This window comes from Ochotona curzoniae, unplaced genomic scaffold (genome assembly GCF_017591425.1).
Source record: "Ochotona curzoniae isolate NIBS_2020 unplaced genomic scaffold, NIBS_Ocur_1.0 contig_2210, whole genome shotgun sequence".
Taxonomy (NCBI): Eukaryota; Metazoa; Chordata; class Mammalia; order Lagomorpha; family Ochotonidae; genus Ochotona; species Ochotona curzoniae.
In genome coordinates, this window is record NW_024465369.1 from 23,497,501 (window position 1) to 23,516,240 (window position 18,740).

The following is an 18,740-nucleotide window of genomic DNA, read 5'->3' on the forward strand; positions in this document are numbered from 1 at the left end:
TAGTTAGTGGATGGAAAGTACTGTGGATTTCTCCTTGTTCAAATTGGTCTAGATTACAATTTAACTCTGCTGCTTCTTTGTTAATTTTGTTTTGTCTAAGTGATCTGTTAATTTCTAAAAGTGGGATGCTAAAACCCTCTACTATTTTTTGCATTTTGTCTTTTTTACTTCTATTTTTTAATATTTCTATTATATTTACCTTAAATGCTTGGATTATCCCATATTAGATGAATATCTATATCAGTGTTATTTCCTCTTACTGCATCCAGTGATATAAAAAGGGCTCAAACACTCTTTATTATTATATAATGATCTTTCTGGTCTCTTTCTCTCTTTTTTACTACTTTTAATTTAAAATATATTTTATCTGATAGAGTATGGCTACTTCTGTTTTTGTTGGGTTTGATTTGTTAGGAATATCTTATGTACTATAACCTAAAATCTGTTTCCTTACAGGTGAAATTTTTGGTTAGAAGCCTATAGTTGGGTTCTATTCAGTCATTCTGTTTTTAATAAGAGAACATAACCCATTGACATGTAAGGTAATTATGCATAGATTAGCTCTTATTTCCACCATTCTGATATTAGTTTTGTATATGCTTTATGGATTTTTTCTTTCTCCATTTGTGTATACACATACACACACACATATATACATACATACATACACATGTGTGTTTTTTTTGAAAGACCAAAATACACACACACAGAGATTTCCTATTTCTTTGTTCATTTCCCAAATGGCCACAGTGTCCAGAGTTTGGAGAATCCAAAGCCAGGGACCAGGAACCCCATCTGTGATGCCCAGATGGATTGCAGAAGCCAAAGCACTGGGTCCTTTTGCAACCTTCCCAGGCTAATTTGCAGGGAGCTGAGTTTAAGTGGAATAGCTGGAATCGAATGGCCCTCCTTGTAGGCCGTGGATAACCCACTGAGGCATAATTCCAGACCCTATCCCTCTTTTGCAATATTTATTGGTAGTGAAGTGATTTTTCTCCAGCAGTGTTGAGTTCTTGCTTATTTATTTTTTGGTAGGTTCTTATTTTGTATTTACCATGGAGTTTATGAAAACTTTGGTTATCATAAATCAGTAACAACTTCTCATTGATTATAAAAATAAGGAAAGAAACCAACAAAAAAGCAGAGAGATAAGAAATCCCAATAAAACTGTTATGAGTTTTTGGTGTCACAGTTGACCTCTTTCAATATTGCCTATTTGTTAACATTTCAGTAGTGATGATCATTTTCGTTTCCTTCATACATGGCTTATGCAAAATATTTGTAGTTTTAGTGCATTGTGAATCTGTTCATTTAGTTATTCTTACTAGTGAGTTTTCTACCTCCTGGGGTTACCTTATTTCCTAGCATCTCATTCTTCCAGTTTGGAGAATTCCCTTTAGTATTTCAGGTCTTCTGGTGATAAATTTCCCCTGTTTTTATTTGTCTGAGTGAGTTTTCTTAGGATTATGACAAGAAAAGGCTGCATGGACTCTTACCTGGCTTCTACTGCTCTTTAGAAGATGACTTAGTGTGTGAGCAGGTCTTCATATTGGTATCTTGGGAGCCTCTTGCTTAGCTGCCACCTTGACTCCCAGAAGACCAATGTTGATTTTCTTGGTGGTCCAAACATTCATTTTGCTTTTGACTATTCTATTAAGGTTATACTTTATATTGGAATGAACTGCACATGTATCATTTGAAAAGTTTGATAATAATTTTATGTGATTTAAAATTCTACTTCTAAGCTCATTTTATTTTGAAACCTGGTTTTGGTGATTTCCTTGGTAAAACTGTGCTTTGGAGACAATGCAAGAAGTTGATTGTTGTCTACAGCTACTAAGCCATAACTCATTCTATCAGTCACATCCATCAGCTATGCAAGGCTCTGTTGCAGCTTACTTTCCCTCTGGTTCCCTCTGGTTTGGCATCCATAAAATACTGTTAGGATCTAATCTAAATGTGGTTCCCATTGGCCAAATCCATTGAGAGTCAGAAGGCAGAAAAGTCTAGTTGAATACTGTTTCTATAGGGAAAGATGATATCTTGCACCAAGGCAGAGAGATGGTCAAAACTGCTTTGAAGCTGAACATCTGAAAAATTCAGAAATAATTACGAATATATAAATATATATATACAAGTTTTCATTAGAATTATCAATGTTTTCACACACTAGTATCTGCAATAATAGGAACAAATCTGAGTATAAGCTTCAAAGTGCTTTCTCCATAGCATGGGTTACAATTTTAGTGTGTTCACTCTCCTGGTATACTCGATCTTCCCTATACATGGGATCACACATTTATAGTTTCTCAAACAATTGAGGATTGACAATATTTAGCGGAAAAATTGCATCTGTACTGAATATATATGGACTTTTTGGTCATTAGACCCTAAATAATATGGTATAGCCAGTATTTATATTGCATCTATATTACATGATGCATTATAAGTAATCTATGAATGATATAGAGAGGAACTTGTGCATGGATTATATGCAAATATTGTAGTACTGCAGGCAAGGGACTGGAGCAGCCTTACACTTTGGTTCCTGGACCTCCATGCATGCGGACTCCACTTGGACTAGGTGGGAAAAGTGTGAAATATCTTTGGGACCCTGAGTGGACAGGTTCTGTATCTTCATTTTTGCAGAGCTAAACTGCTAGGTTACATATCCAACAGCTTCTTAACAGCAAGAGAGTTCCAGAAAATGCTGTTTATACGGTAATGTGATGAAAGGGACTCACCTGCAGCTCTGCCTTTCTGCTGTGCAGTGCGATTGTGTGTCAGGCACAGCTCAGGCATGTAGTGTACGCAATGAATAGATCCAAGTTCCAGCAGGCAACACTTGGTGCACTTGCACAGGGGAACTAAAGGAAATCTAATAAACAACAACATGGATGCAGGCAGAGGAAATCAACGGGGACGGAGAAGTAAGAGTAGGGAGGCTTTTTTACTCACCTCTGTATCTGAAGGGGTTAAAGGAAGGAAGATGACCAGGCTAGGAAGCCATAGCACCAGCACCAGGCAGCATGGTCTGCAGCAGTGACTTTGTACAGGCATTGTATTGTTTCTACGATGGCCATCACAAGTACCATGGTCTTGGAGGCTTAAACAACAGAAATCTCTCACAATTTGGGTGGCTTCAAGCCCCAGGCCAAAGGTCTTGCAGAACTGTTTTCTTCTGAGGCCTCTCTGCTTACCTTCTCGTCCCTGTGTCTCCATATCTTGTCCTTCTGTGCATTTATCTATGTCAAATTACCTCCTGCTAAAAGGACACTAGGTCATACTGGATTAAGGCATCACCTACTAATGTTAATTTTGTTCTCAAGGCCTGATCGCCAAATACATTTCCAAGATGCATGAGGTTGAGCCTTCAACACGTGAATATGAGAGGGACACAGGCCAATCTATCATGGCGTTATTGCCAGTCTGTGACCAATAGAGAAGGAATCCTGGAAAATGATACCTTAATGGGTCTCTCTCCTAACCTATTGCCCTGCTGATTCTTCCCAGGAGGCTAAACCCAAGCAAAGCTGGAGGCAAGCAAATCTATAATGCCACCCCTTAAGGGCATGTCCTGAGACATAGAGGAATAGGGGACTTTGTAGGAGCACAAAGTCACTTTCCAAACATGAAAATCAGATTTCCTTGACTCATAGGCTTACAAATGAATTAACACCAAAGCCAGGAGCAATGATGGGGGTGAGCCAGTGCTATTTGCTTTTGAGAATTGAGAGATGCCCACTCAGGCAAATGCTGCTGTGTGATTCAGCCTTGTCGTCTTGTTTAAACATCTTGCCCAGCACCAGTTCTCGTAAGAATTAGGAACATAGCTTGCCTGCCAGCAGATACCTATAAAAAAAGTGACTTCTGCTGTTGGCTCTAGCAGCCTTTCTGATTCCTGCTAGTACACATCCATTCTTCATCAGCCAAACACAAGGTGTGTGTGACCCTGATTGTGGCTTCAGATTAATGCCCAGTATTTTTTCAGCTCCCTTTTGTGAACAAAGTTAAAGATAAAAATTTTAAATTATTCAAAAGGCAGAGAGACAGAGGAGATCTGTGATCTGCTGATCCACTCCCCAAATATCTGCACTAATGGGAGTGACCCAGACCAACCATTGGGAACCAACACAGATCTCGCTGTGAGAGGCAGGGACCCAACAGCCTATGCCTGATGCCTCCCAAGATGCACATTAGCAGGAAGCTATAATTGGGAGCAAAGCTTGGAATCAAATGCAGGTACTCTGCTATGGGAATGTGGGTATCCTAAGTAGTATTTTAATCACTACTTCAAATAAACTTTGATGTTATGTCAGTTATTTTCTGCAAAGAAGCCATTCAATCCCACATGGAAAAAAAATATCATGAACCCATAGCAAAGTCCAAATCTATATGTATTTTCTTAAATAATTCTTAGACCACTTACTGGTACTTTCTGGCTGACCTGAACCTAAGAACTATCTGAAGCGTGTGTGTTTGGCTTAGTAGTTAAGATGCCGGTTAAGATACCCGGAGCCCACATTGGAGCACCTTGTTAAATCCCCTGATCCGGTTCCTGATTTCAGATTCTTGCTAATGTGGACCCTGATGGTGATGATGGGTCAAGCATGTAGGTGCCTGGCAACCACATTAGAGAACAGGATTGTGTTTGACTCCCAGCCTCAGCCCAGAGTGTCACCAGAACTGGGGAGTGAATCAGTAGGTAGGAATTATGTTTGTCCCTCTCTCAAATAACTTTCGAAAAAGCAGAGTTTGGTTCTCTCACCAAAATGTATTAATGCACATTAATATAGATAATTATTCTTTATTAATCTTTCTCATAACCTCATTTTGAGTTTTGAATATTGGTTTAAAATGCCTCTAAACATTAGATTATATTTATCAAACAGCCTACAGTATATAGTAATAATATTGTGCACAGCACAACTCCAGGGGGCACCATTCATGTAACCATTATAGATTTGCATGGCCTTTCTGACCATGTTTAAAGATTATTTTTATTATTTTACATGATATAGTTTGGCAAATATAGGTATTCCTGCCTTCCCCTCCTGATATTCTTTCCCCCCACACATTATTACAGCAATGTAAAGTCCCCTAGAACAGTTACAAGTTCAACATTCTGCTATCCACATGTGCCATGGCATTATAGGTATACACAAAGGCAGAAAACTTAGGGTCATAGTATTGTATTTGTTTCATTGGGATTAGAAATACATACTGTAAAGTATCTTTACTTCCTGCTATGGTAGGCTCTATTATACAGTTAATCTATGAGAATATATGTATATACTTCTTGAAGTATGTATCTGTTTTGTATTTTGCATGAATATTGCCTTATATCAGAGAGAACATATGCTATTTGTTTAGGATTGGCTTATTTCACTGAGCATCATGGTCTCCATTTGGAATGATTTTGTTGCAAATGGTAGTGGAGAAAGTTCTAAGAACAAAGTGCCACCTCTGAGCAAGTGGCAGGTTAGGTACAGGTCAGTGTGAGTTATAGGAGTGGAACAGGGCAAAGGGGAGAATCCAGTGAAGATTAAGGCATGGTGCCACTTCTCAGTACAGTGAAGGAAGGAGACAGGTGGGCACCCCTGCAGCCTTCACTTCAGAATCATCCCCAGTGACACTACCTCTGCCACCCACACTCCCTCTGCACCTGTTAGTATAGAAGGAGGCCAGCAAGAAGAGACAGTCCTCTACCTCCCTCAGACTCTGAAAGTTGTCTGCCAAGCCCGAAGGGCCAAGACTGTGAGAAACCTGTTATGACCGGGGTCAGGACAGAATGTAAGAGAAATCATGAAGCCCACACTAACAATGTGGATGATGAGCAAATGGCTGGCCCTGGAGCAGGCTGTCAGCTCAGCAGCTAGCCCCACTATCTATGGAAGCCAGTGCAATAGCACTTGCGGCCCCAGAGCCTCCCTGTCCTTGAACTACACCCTTGTGTCGCGCCCACGTTTCTTATCGTCCGGCGATAAGAGGCAGACGCGAGTGAAGTCTTCTGCGGTAATCTTTATTGCGCGCACCAAGATGAGGAGGGAAAGGCTCCGACCCCGGCAGGCTGTCTGCTCTTATGTGCTGACTGGCCCCGCCTCCGCCAATGATAGGTTGGCGTCATGATTACGCAGGGTCCTGGGCGACTGGATTCGTCAGTCCCAGTGTTCATGCGCTGGCTACGCCTCAGCTCACTGCGCATGCGCTAGGCGCCTGCGCAGTACCGCGAAAGCTACGTCACCAGGAAACAAGGTGTGGCTTTTCCGGCCAGCGCCATTTTGGGTACGGCATGTGGCCAGTACATACAGATGCAGATGCGGCTGGCAACACCCTTGCTTAGCTCACTTACTTTTTGCTACTGTGGAATGGGACAGGGGAGCCCCTTCCAGTGCAGCCTCAGAGGTGGCAGCTGACGGTGGACATCACTGTTCCCTTAACATCATGCACCCCGAAGGTAGTGAGAAGGAGCTTACAAGACACCAGCCTACTTACCGGGCATTGGAGGAATGGTACTGGGAAGCAGGCATCTACCCACCTTCCTTTCTAAGTTTTGTTGTTTACATCCTTTCTCTTTTATGCAATGCTCTCAAATTTACACCTGCTTTCTGGAATTTTTACTTCCATGCTCTAGCTGTTCTACTATGTTCCAAATCTTTACCAGATTTAATAAGACAGGGGGAGGTAAACCGACTTCATGGTACAAATTTAGGGCATCACAAAAGGCCTCTTTCAGAAGGGATACGTGGCTGCCTTCTGCTTTGGAAAGAGAATAGGAGGAAAAGCAAGCTGATGCCCTTGGAGGGCATGACAGCCTGCCCAGGGTGAACAGGCTAAGGCATTTACATGGTTAAGTAGGAGGCATCGGAGAGGACATCTATCACATGAGTCATTAGATCACGGGCACTGGGATCTGTTTCCTCCTATTAGAAAATTATGAAAATGTAAAGAGAAATGAAGCTTGCAGTGTGAGATGAGTAGTAAAAGTGTGGGTGTGCAAATTCATATTTTTCAATATTTATAGATATGGGCAAGATGGATGTCAATGTGTGTATGTGTGTGCACATGCCCTCAGGGGTTCTTAAACTTCATTGAAACAAGATTAAACGATCAGTTTGACATAAAAACACTGATCCACGGCTATCATGGATTTTCAAAAAGTTCAAGGAAAATATATAATATAAAAGAGACTGGGTGGATCCGTTTTCCACAATTTGTTTTGAAGTTATTTTCATCTATATGTGAGCACATGTATGCACGTGCCTTGCTTCAACCTGTTTACCAACAGGGTAAAATGGTAGTTTCTAAATGTTATTCTCAGCTGAGAGGAACCAGAGCTCTTTCAAGAAGTGGCTGATTGCAGGATCGGGGCAGGGAAAATCAGGCATGAGCCAGGGACATCTTGTGGCACCAGACAGCAAGGGATTGCTTAAAGAATGATGACAGCTTACTTGTAGGAAATGGCAGACTGAAATGTAGGGATTCCTGTTGTTCAAGCTGAGGTTGAATATAAGTAACTGTAACTGCTGGGAACTGGGAAATGCTGAGTCCATACTCACACACAAGCAAAGTAACAGACACTTCAGGAATTTAGGGATTTTCCCATGCTTTTGGAGCACTCGCCTACAAAATACGACTGAAAAATAGAGTAATTTTACGTGGAGAATCCTGGAAGACACTATCTCAGGCAGGTGGTCGGTCACTGGGAATGATAAAATTGAAAGTGTGCCCCTAGTGATGGAGAACAGTTTTGCTTTTGAGGTTTTCCTGCCACAAACATACCATGCAGAAACTTCAAACTAGCCAGTCTGAGGACACTGGGCAAAATAACAAGCCCATGATCCTCCATTGTCTGTCAAGAAAATCAGGGGGAGACTGAGGAGTTATTTTAGTTGGAAAGAAACAAAAAAGATGGGGCAGTTAAGTGCGATGTCTGAATTCAGACTGAATTCTCTTAGAATGAAGAACATTACCGGATTAGATGGTGAGACTTAATGAGGCCTGAAGATCAGTCATCAGTAATCGTCCTGTGACTTTTCTCATTTTGGAGGTTGTATTGTGGTCCTGTAGAACAGTGTCCTTGTTGAGGGAAGCAGGAGCACTAGGCACATAATTTGCTCTCCAATGAATTGAGATAATAGTTATTTGTACTGTACATGCAATTTTAAATGTATTAAACAGCATGGTCACTTTGGGGAAAAACATGTGAGGCAACAATTTCTTTTAAGAAAAAGCATACGACTTCACCGAAATGCTGTGGTTTTGGTGGGCTATAAAAGGCTATCTATCTTTGTGGCCTCCCGCTCTGTCCTTGGTACTCCAGGACCCTTTGATGGTAAAATAAAGCAAATGGTAAAACAGCCCTTAGAAATGTGTGGTGGTACCTAATTCAGAGTACTCTGATGGTCAATGGCCAACCCTGCAATTCATCCACCTGTTTCAGGTAGAGTGTGAAATGAGAGGCCTGGATGGGGCCTGGAATTGCTCAATGAGTGGCAAGAGGTTGCATCTGTTTTTCTTTCTGAGCATCCGAATATAGAATTAAAAAAAGGAACTGGAGCATTTGTGGATATGGCACTGATTCTGTCCTTCATACTTAGAGAAACAAGCTCTGTAAGAGGAATTGAAGTCCATTCATTATCTAGAACATATGGTAAGAGCCTTAGATCTTAAACCTCTAGGAAGTGTCTGCCCTCTCAGGAGCAATGTCACACAGTGGCGTTCTCCTCTGCTGCCTTTGAGTCAGAGGGTTTCTATCTGAAACAGCCAAAGGAAGTTGTCATCGACACCCTAGGGAAATGTGGTAGATACCACCCAGAGCTTGTTACTGCGGTCCTTAGACAAGCCTAGTAAATACTGTTACTCTCCAGATGATGGTAGGCTTTGCTGCTGTGGCCATTAAAAGCTACAGGTGCATACACTTTCCTACCATGGCTGCCCAGAAAGTCACTGTTACAAAGGCATAACTGTAGTGAGAGTGGAGGCCACTTGGTCCACAGAGCTGCATTCAGTTCATGCCTCCTCTCAGCTGTTGATCACTCAGGCTCTGATTTTAAAATCTCCATCTCATTGTTCCCTAGAATGTTGCCTCAAATCTTTGTAAACCAAACGTTGTAAAACAGAGAGGCAGAAAGGTCAATGGGAAAAATGAAATTGAAGGAAACAGAACTTTGTAAAAAAAAAATCAAAATAATAGAGAGGAAAATCGCACATAACAATGGGCAAGGGATCAGAACCATCTTATGATCCAAGCATTTAGGAAAGCATGGGAGAAACATGATGGGGGTACTGCCAACTTTTTCTGAAGTGCATACAAGGGTACTTCAAAAAGTTTGGGGAAAAATGAACTTTAAAGATTTTGGTGAATAAAGACTTACTAAATTTAGTAAGACTTAATTTGGTGATTATGTTATCTTACACTTTGAACACCTCTTGCTGGGGTCTTACAGGAGACATCCCATATATATTATGCTTAATACCCATTTCCACGAATGTCCTGCTTGAAGGACTGTAGTATAAGAGTTTCCAAGATGCAAGGTGGGGGCAGGATAATAAAAAAGCCATACGGATATTTTCTCAATCTGGTATGTGGGCAACTTCTGCCAGAAAGAAAAAGTTGAAATGACGTAACTTAGAAAGTATCCCATATACTCCGGTTGATGAATGAAAAGTAAAGGGACACTCTATTACACATTCTAGTGTCTTAAGAGCAGAAGTGACAAAGGAATGTGTCATCTTTTGGGATGGTTGCTGTTTGTCCCATTCCGGCAGGAGCAGAGCTACCAAAGACTCAGGCTGTCTGCCCAACAGTTTCTTCTCTCAGAAGGTAGAAGGCACCAGAAAGAAACCCAGATGCCCTAGAGTGAATTAGATCCGTGATGGGCTGTTTGGCAATGCGGTACCAACAAGCCTCTTGGGAGAAATGTTTGTGGTTTCTCTGTCCTCCCTTACAGAACTGACCGCAGTGATTTCTCCTTGCAGTCTGTCACTTACGACATGGTGTCTGCACAAAATTGTCCTTCTGTGACTGGAACCACAACAAATCCTGTTTGTGTCTTCTTACATCTGGTACATTGTCTTTTTTTCTTTTTTTAAAAAATATTTTTTTATTGGAAAGTGAGATATACAGAGAGGAGGAGATAGAGGAAAATCATACATCCACTGATTCATTCCCCAAGTGGCCACAATGGCCAGAACTGAGCTGATTCAAAGCCAAGAGCCTCTTCTGGGTTTCCCATGAAGGTGCAGTGACCCAAGGCCTTGGGCCTTCCTCTACTGCTTTCCTAGGCCACAAGCAGGGAGCTGGATGGGAAGTGAGATGGCTCGGATTAGAACTGGCACCCACACAGGATCCTGGTGTGGACAAGGCAGGAATTTAGTTGCTAGGCTACCATGCCAGACCTGGTATGTCATCGTGTAAGTGCAACAGTATTGATCAGATGTGCCTGATTAAGAATGACCATAACCTGAAAATTTGAGGAAGATGTGACCACATTCTTTTTTTCTGATTATGTTTGCATTAAAACATTAAAACTTTTTAGAAAACTATGAGATAATTAGTTTCCACAACGCCCCTGGCCACAGTTAAGTATTTTGTTGGAATTTAATCTTGTCTTTTTTTATACTTAAAACATTTATACTTCATGATTATGGTCATGCATCTTCAATTTTGTACCTAACACTTTTCCTTTATCTTATATCCTGAGCATTTTTCATGCAGCTAAAATGACTTCATTCTAATTATTTCTTAATATTGTTTCATTTTTTTTTTCATAATCACTGTGATTTAAAAAACGGCACTGAGCACAAGTTGTAAGCATCATGGTATATTTGAGACGTCAAAAAAGAAACTTAAGATCTGGAGTAGAGGCCAGGGGAGATGTGTTATCCCTGGCCTGTTGGTGGCCCTGGGTTGGGTTGTCAGTGAGCTGAGGTGTAGCTGGAAGGTGAGTTGAAGGAATAGGGGTGTGGAGCCAGATGTTATGGGGGAAGAGTTAGAGAGTGTGCAGACCAGACACACACACAATCACATTGCCAGGCTGGAGGCATTTTGCCCTGTATTAAGGCTAGCTGGTGGAATTTGCAGGGACCTGATTTTATCTCTACTGTTTCAAAACGATGCATCCCACTTGAGGGTGGTATGAAGGAATCCCAGCAGAGCAGGTGGCTTTGGGACTGTTAAAAGGGAATACTTGTAATTGTGTCTACAACGTACTCTGTGAGCAAGCAGTGGAGTACCTTGGGCCAAATCTTATTCTCAGAGTCACAACTTGATTACCAAAAAAGAAAAGAAAAAATAGCATTAGAATGCGGGTCCAGCACAAAGCCACATGTTTCCAATTCAGAGCAGCCCGCATACTTGCCACTGCCAGTGCCTTCCTGCGTCTGGCTGGCTGGCATGGTCTAGCTAGCTGTGGCTTCCCACAGCCTTTAAGTCACTGCCTGGTCTGAGCCACAGGGCTCACCAGGAAGATGTTGCCAGCACTGGGTAGGATGGTGGTCTGTGTTTGTTTTTTAAATTAGGCTGCAAACCTAAGACTCCTATCATTCACAAGCAGGGGAGCTTGTGCTTGGAGAATCTCTCTTGCTGCCCCCACGGTGGCGGCCAACTGTTTTGAGTCTGGAGCTTTCAGAGTACACAGCTGAAGGCTGAAGAAAATCCTCCCTCTAGTGGCTCAAACTCAAACATCCTCTGGCTGTATTGGGCTCCAGAGGCCTGGAGGCAGGAAACCTTCCAGAGCACCCCTGCCCCACAGGCGTGAAACCCCATTTTGTGGCAGGGAAAATCTTGCCCACAATGGCTCACAGACCCTGGGCAACCACAAGGAGACCTGTGAGTGCTTTCAGGCTGTCTAGGGCTGGGTGGGTGCACTGTGTCCCTGCCTGGCTTCTCTTTAACCCTGAGCTAGTGGAATCTCTCCCCTGTTCCCATTTCTGATACCGAATTTGGCTGTTTGTGGAAAAGGGTTGTGATAGGGTGGTGGCTTCTGTCCTAGGATCCTGGGATCTTTTGCTTTCTGGCTACCCTGGTAGAATGAGGCTCCTGATAAATGTTAGATCCCAACATTTAGCCCACAGAAGTTGGGAGGAAATTGTCTTTGAGCAGATCAATCTTAAAGCAATGCTTGTGAAATCGGGTGGTGGCAGCAGGCTCCCATGGGAATACCTAGTGCCATTACTGGGGTACAGCACCATCGCTGGCAATGAAAATAGGGCTCCCTGGCAGGAGACCTGCCAAGATAAAGGGGAATGCATGGCAGCTGCCCGACCATTTCCTTCCTTCCAACTACAGAATTACACACATAGGTAAAGGGGCGACCTGGCTCCTGGTGACCCAGCTGCCTGAAGAGCCACAGCCTTCTAGCCAGGTAGGCTCCTCCCCCATGGGCACCATAGCCCCCTTTGTATATGACCAATAATTTTGTCAGAAATATTGTGCCTCTGGCTCACTCTGCCTTGTACACTGAGAGAAGAGGCTATGCATTTCAGCAGGTGGTGGGTTGCTCATGCCCATGGGTTCCATATTGGTAGATGAACCAGCCCTGGACCCAAGATAGCAGCAAAAATCTTGTGTGTCAACAGGTCCAGATATCGTTTTCTCATCATCGCAGCTTAAAAGTTAGTTTAACAGTTATTAATGAAGCATTTACTTTCTACTAAGTATTCTAAGCCATCTCGAGATGGCTTACTGCATATGGGAGGATCTATCTAGGGTATTATGCGGATACCATGCTAGAATAGCGCAGGGGTCCTGAAACTAGCTCCTCTCAGGGTAATAGAGCTACATCTTAGCACCAGGGTTCAGGACATCAAGTTTTCTTAAAATCTGAGAGGAGAGCCCAGTACAATGACTCAAATGGCTGATCCTCCTCTTTCAAACACCAATTTGTGTCCCAGCTGCCCCACTTCCCATCCATCTCCCTGACTGTGGCCTGGGAAAGCAGTCAAGGACAGCTCTGAGCATTGGGACCCTGTCTACATATTGGAGACATGGAAGGAGCTCCTGACTTTGGATTGGCTCAGCTTTGGCCTTTGTGGCCACTTGGATTCACTAACCAGAGGATGGAAAAATTCTCCTTTTGTCTTTAAATGTGTCTTTCCAATAAAAATATCTTTAAAAAAGAAAAAAAAAATAAGAGCAACCCCAAGGTTCACAAGACCAAGGGGCCCAGCAGCCTCAACAGCATCTGTTTATTTAGTCATGTGAACAAGCACTTACCTGGGACATGGACAGACCACACACCCTCTCGTCTTAGCAGCCGTGTTGGTCTCCAAGGGTAGTCTCTCTCTCTCTCTCTCTCGACATCCTCCAGGGTTTTTCCTGACAGTTAAATGCTCTGACACCCTTTCTCCCCCCTCTGTGACTCCCATTACGCATACTCAGGGAGGTGGCTGATGGAAATGGGGGAGGGCATCTTTTTCTTGCTTATTCCTCTATCCCATGACAGTTACTGGACAGCAGAAAATACAGCTGAAGCACATTACAGCGTTTAATTCCCATTGGTGTTGGAGCCGATATCCTGCATTAAGTGTCTCCCATAAATCACCCTAGTGAGGCAGAGAGGAGCCCTGTTTGGGGGACCAGGCAAACAAAGGGCATCCATTAGGACACTCTGGTCATACAGGCTGGGAGATCAGCATGGGATCTTACCCCTGTGCCGCCTCATCCAAGAGGAGAGATGGTTTGAAGTCCAGATTCCTAGGCAATTGGAGGAAGGCCTGGGTCTGGTTCCTTGGCCTTTAGCCGCAGCCCAAGGCTCTGGTATCTTGGGTGGGACTTGTGTTGGCAGGAGAGGTCTGAGTGGATTCTCTGACCATTACACAGATTCAAATACCCAACAGGAAAGGAGTGGGAAGATGTTCCTGATTCTTGAGAAAATGTACCGTATCTGGTCACATTTTCAGCTTACTTGCAGTCTCCTGCACTGAAGGCAGCGGACAGAGGGAATGCTGACATACAGTAAGCAGACTTCCAAAAAAAAAAATGGACAGGGAGAAGAAAATTTCAGATTTTTTTATTCAAAGGTTCTCAAAAGAAATAAAACAGAAAAAGCTAACAATCTGATCAAATGTACAGTTCAAAAATGTCTTTTGGCGTTTAACAAGTCCTACGAAAGAAAACTACAGAGTTATCTTGAACCGGACAAATAAGTTACCACTGGCAAGTTTGTGGCACTAGTAAAACAAAAATAAAAAATTAACTCTCTTGATCATATAGATATCTCTATGAAAATCTTTTTTTTTCAATCTGTACAAAAGGTCTTTCTTCATAAATTAATTTTTTTATAATTTAATGGCTGTCTACTATGTGATGTTTAACTGACTTTTTTTTTTTATGTACAGAGGTTATGTTTCCCAAATCTTACCCAGACGAGTATGGCACTTAGTTCAGACGATTCTAGCAGCAGATATCCCCTCCCCTCTAGCTCAGCTATCAGAGTTCTGTCTTAACTAATGCAAAAAATATCAAGTAGTGAGAGACCCAGGTTTGTAAAGGTACTAAGTACACAGAGGGTGCTGCGTTCAGTCTGGACTTTGACAAAGCAGTAATATTCCAGGGAGCATAGAACCAATAATACCACAACTTTAAAAATAAAAAAAAAGGAAACAAAAACAAAACACATTTCTCTTATGACTATGTAATTTTCACTAGACTCTACACTTCTCAGAGCAGCAAGGACTTTTGAAACTATGAAATGTCACTGACATCTATCATCAAATAACAAGCATAAGATTTCAGAACTAAAAAATACTCGAAAGAAATAACTGCTTAGCCCTAGCTCCTGAGCTAGGAGGATTTGGTCTGTGGAAACAGGGAGGACCAGCGACCTGTCCCAGCACGAAAGAAAACAGACTCTGAGGTAGATAACTGATCATACACAGCTGACCAGACAAAGTACACAGTTTTGGAAGACAACTTAATTTACCATTGCTTTGAAAACATATGCAATTGCCTTAATAAAAGAGCTTTCGTAACAGTGAATAACCTTATATGTACTAAAGTAGAAATAACTTTATGAATCAGGAATTTCATAGTTTCAAAATTGGGTTTCTTTACACTTGAACACTTGTAGTGATGATGTAAAGTGTGGCACTGCTTGGATCCAAATCTTCCTTCATGCTTTTTTTGTTGTTGTTGTTGGTGTGTGTGTCCATACATCAATTAAAATTAGAAAAACCTAAATGGAAAGGTACAAAAAAGGCACATTCTCCTAACCGCAAACTGGTCCGGCAAAAATAAAGAGCACAGAAGATAAGATGCTGAGACGAGTTGGAGCTACTGGTTACTGGCTCTTCGGTCTTTGGTGAAGTTACCTTTAAAAGTGCCAAGTCATTTTTATTTTTCAAATTTACCTTATATAGAGAGAGAGCTAGTAGCCAATCGTTTTGCTTCTGTTCATATCTCAGCTTACATTTGAAGATAAATCCTTACTTTTAGCTTTTGCCATTTAGTTGCAATAGCAACATTTTTTTTTCTTTTTCTTTAGGTCTGCCAGATCTCAGGCATAATTCTCATTCTAAAGCACTATCATTAGAATAAAAGAAGGACAAAACATTCAGTGACTCCCCTCCCCCGCCCCCCACCCCCAGCCCCAACACTACCTACACTAAACCTAGAACATCAAGTTAGTTTTTTTTTTTTTCCTGAAAAAAGGCAAAAAAGACTTTACATTGCATCATACAGCAGATATCCTAAATCCATCAAACTATCAGGAAACTGTTGGCGTACAGTCTTACAAACAATTTATCCTATTAAAAGTTCCCCAGTCTGAAAATGTGTTTCACACAAAACATTTTTCCCTTCTTGCATTTCACTACCTTACACATTATGTGAAAAATCATTAAAAACACCTACTACATATTTAAAAAAGCCAAAATTTCAGCAACTTTTATTGACTACCTTTTAAAAGCCCTATGCTGCTGTTTTACAAGGCATGATAGACCAGCTCATTTGGTCAAAGCGTTCTACATCATTAGTTTGAACTAACTTTTACTGAAACAGCTACAGCATCAAAAGAGTTAAGGCAAATTGGAATTCATAGAAAAGTATAAGACACTTCACACTACATGGAAACAAAAAAACGGAAAGCTAAGAAAAGAGACGTTGACACTGAAGGGTAGCGACACTCGCACTGCAAGCACAAACCACCATGGTTGAAGTCAGACTAGTTAAAACTTCAGAAAGCCCATTTCATACAGCTGGGAAAAAAAAACACAAACACAAAATGAACAGAACCACAAAAATCCGGTCATGCACTTGGATAAGTCTTCATGGTCTTTGTGCATACCCAGAAAATCGAAGTTTTTTTTTCCTGTTTCTTTTTTTCTTTTTTTTCCTTTTTTTTTGTTTTTCATTTTTTTTTTTTTGCATGGTAACGTTTGATAAAAATCTTTTGTTTTTGTTTTTTGTTTTTTCTTTTTTCTTTTTCTTTCTTTTTTTTTTTTTTTTACTAAAATAAACCTGTTCAGGGGAACAGCTACTAGATGAATTTAAGGGTTTTATGCACCTTATAGAACTTATAGCAAAAATAGTTTTAGTTGATTTCATTATAAATAACGTTTTCAAGAACCTGTGCAAAACTGTCAATAATTTCCTAAAGCACAATTGATCAGAAAAATCCATGATTGTTCAGCCTTCACACCCTTCTTCATGTAATGAACACCCTTCTGTGTATCTGGAAGAGAAAAAGGAAACAAACGTTTAGGTAAAGGTGGTGAAACTCCCACCGGGCGTCCTCTGTGAGATTCTGTGTTAGAGTTGTGTGTCTGAATCAGGCTGTGCCCACAACTGGGGAAGCGCTGGCTAAATGTAGTCTGGAACCAGCAGTCACATTCAGTTTGTCTTTTTAACCTGTGACTTTCCAATTCCTTCTCTAAGGGAACTGCAACCCAGTTTGCGTGGCTCTCTGAAGATGAAGGGTGACTTTCTGAAAGCAACAATACATACTTCCACCAAGGAGATTAAAAAACCAGTGCCACCCAGCTAGTTTAATGTGATCTGTGTGGTAAAGCATTGTGAGATTCTGTGTTTCAACAGAGAATTGGGAGTAAGACCTTGGAATCTGTGGATAATGGCATTAATCCAATTTCACAGTGAAGATGTTGCTAATCTTGTAATGCTAGATCAAGAGACATCTTTTGTTCTCCCTCCCATCAATGAATTCTACAGCAGCATAACAGCAGATATTAAACCAGAGGGCATTTTCAGTAAGATGTTTTCTGATGCTTGGCATCTTTTGGGGAGGTGAGGGAGTAAATACGTATTTGTTCCTTTTGGACAGAATAATTATTCTGCAAATTCATAAAACTATCAATTTTAGCATTCCAATAAAATTGGATATACTTGGTATGGTCAAGGGAACATGACTAAATAAATCTGCGTTATTCAAACAGCATTTTGACAAAAGAACCATAGACTTAGCTTAATGCGAGTCCCAAAGTTACGGAGGCCTTTCCCTCCTACCTCACAGTTACTTATTGGGTTGAAAGGTATATGGAGAATGGTCATTAGACGTCTCTACGGCCACCTGCTGCTGACCACTCGCCTCCTACAACAAAGCAAACAGATGAGACAGGTTAGCAATGACATTCAAACTTTGCAACTTAGGCTTGAGTGCAGCAGCATGCGCCTTAAAACACAGGCACTGTACAGTGAATTTCATAATGTCATAGAGAACTGTCAAGGTTAATCATTACCCTGAGTAGCTGCAGTGTCTAAGAGCTGCAACCTTTCTTCCAAATGTTTGATTTATCTATTCTTATCAAATACATCTTTTATCCTCTCATGCCATGTGACCAGAGGGGATTTGTAGCTCAGCAGCTTCACATTTTTAGAGCATGAAATACGGCATGCGTGTGCCATATCTATATAAAGACCTCCCGCTACGTAGGGTGTAAGGTGTACTTCTTAAACATATGAATGGTTCCATACTGAAAGGCATTGGGCAACATAATGAATGGTTATAAAGAGTCTTGTCTCAATTCCAATTGAATTTTGGCATAGGTCAGGATTTTTTGCTAAAGTAGTTATAAAGGGAATTTTCATTTTCAAAATGTTGGGTGAATTTCCAAGAAAGAATCACTAGCTCTGGTTAAGGTGGTTGCCAATAACTGCACAATCAGAATCAAATAATGAGGCAGTCCTATGGTCCTTCCTGGAACTGGAATTCTTGGGATCTACCTACTGTGTGTGATCAAATAGACTGATGGACATCTTTAGAATTTTAAGACTACTTTGCAGGAAAATGCTATACTTTCTTTCCAATCATAATCCAAATGTCACATTTTTTCCATACCAATATATTCTAAAACAAGAACTAAATGTTATTTTGGCTACAACAGCAGCCTCTATAAACCAGGTATAGCTTTCCTCATCTCATTACAGTTTTGAAATAACATATTTTAATTCAGTGTTAATTATAACTGATTTCTTTGTCATTAATACATTTTACAGTTGTAGGATCACAAACTGCAGACTTGTCTTTCTGTGCTTGTAAATACCATTTCACATGAATTAAGACAGAGCCATATGAAAGTGAGACCATGCACCACAAGCTTGGAAAATATTTCTGGGGTCCAGGGAATGTGGCTTGAATATTGTTATCATTGCATGAAGTGAATTATATTTTACCATTGAAAATGATATTCTAAGTGTTCTTGCCTCTAAATCCAATTACTTATGCAAACATGTGACATTTGGTAGCTTCTATTTTGAGTTCTATTTAATTTACCAACTTTTG

General features: G+C 41.1%; 1 protein-coding gene across 5 annotated transcripts in view; it reads right to left on the reverse strand.

Moving 5' to 3' along the window:
• Nucleotides 1–13,999: 13,999 nt before the first annotated feature.
• RBMS1 (RNA binding motif single stranded interacting protein 1) overlaps nt 14,000–18,740 on the reverse strand; it is a 225,397-nt gene continuing 220,656 nt past the window's right edge. For all 5 annotated transcript variants that reach the window (XM_040971627.1, XM_040971624.1, XM_040971626.1 and 2 more), the window contains 2 exons: nt 17,465–17,549; nt 14,000–16,676 (listed from right to left, as the gene is read on the reverse strand). In XM_040971627.1, coding sequence (XP_040827561.1) covers nt 17,472–17,549 — 78 coding nt within the window. In that variant the 3' untranslated portion in view covers nt 14,000–16,676; nt 17,465–17,471. The remainder of the gene's footprint in view (nt 16,677–17,464; nt 17,550–18,740) is intronic.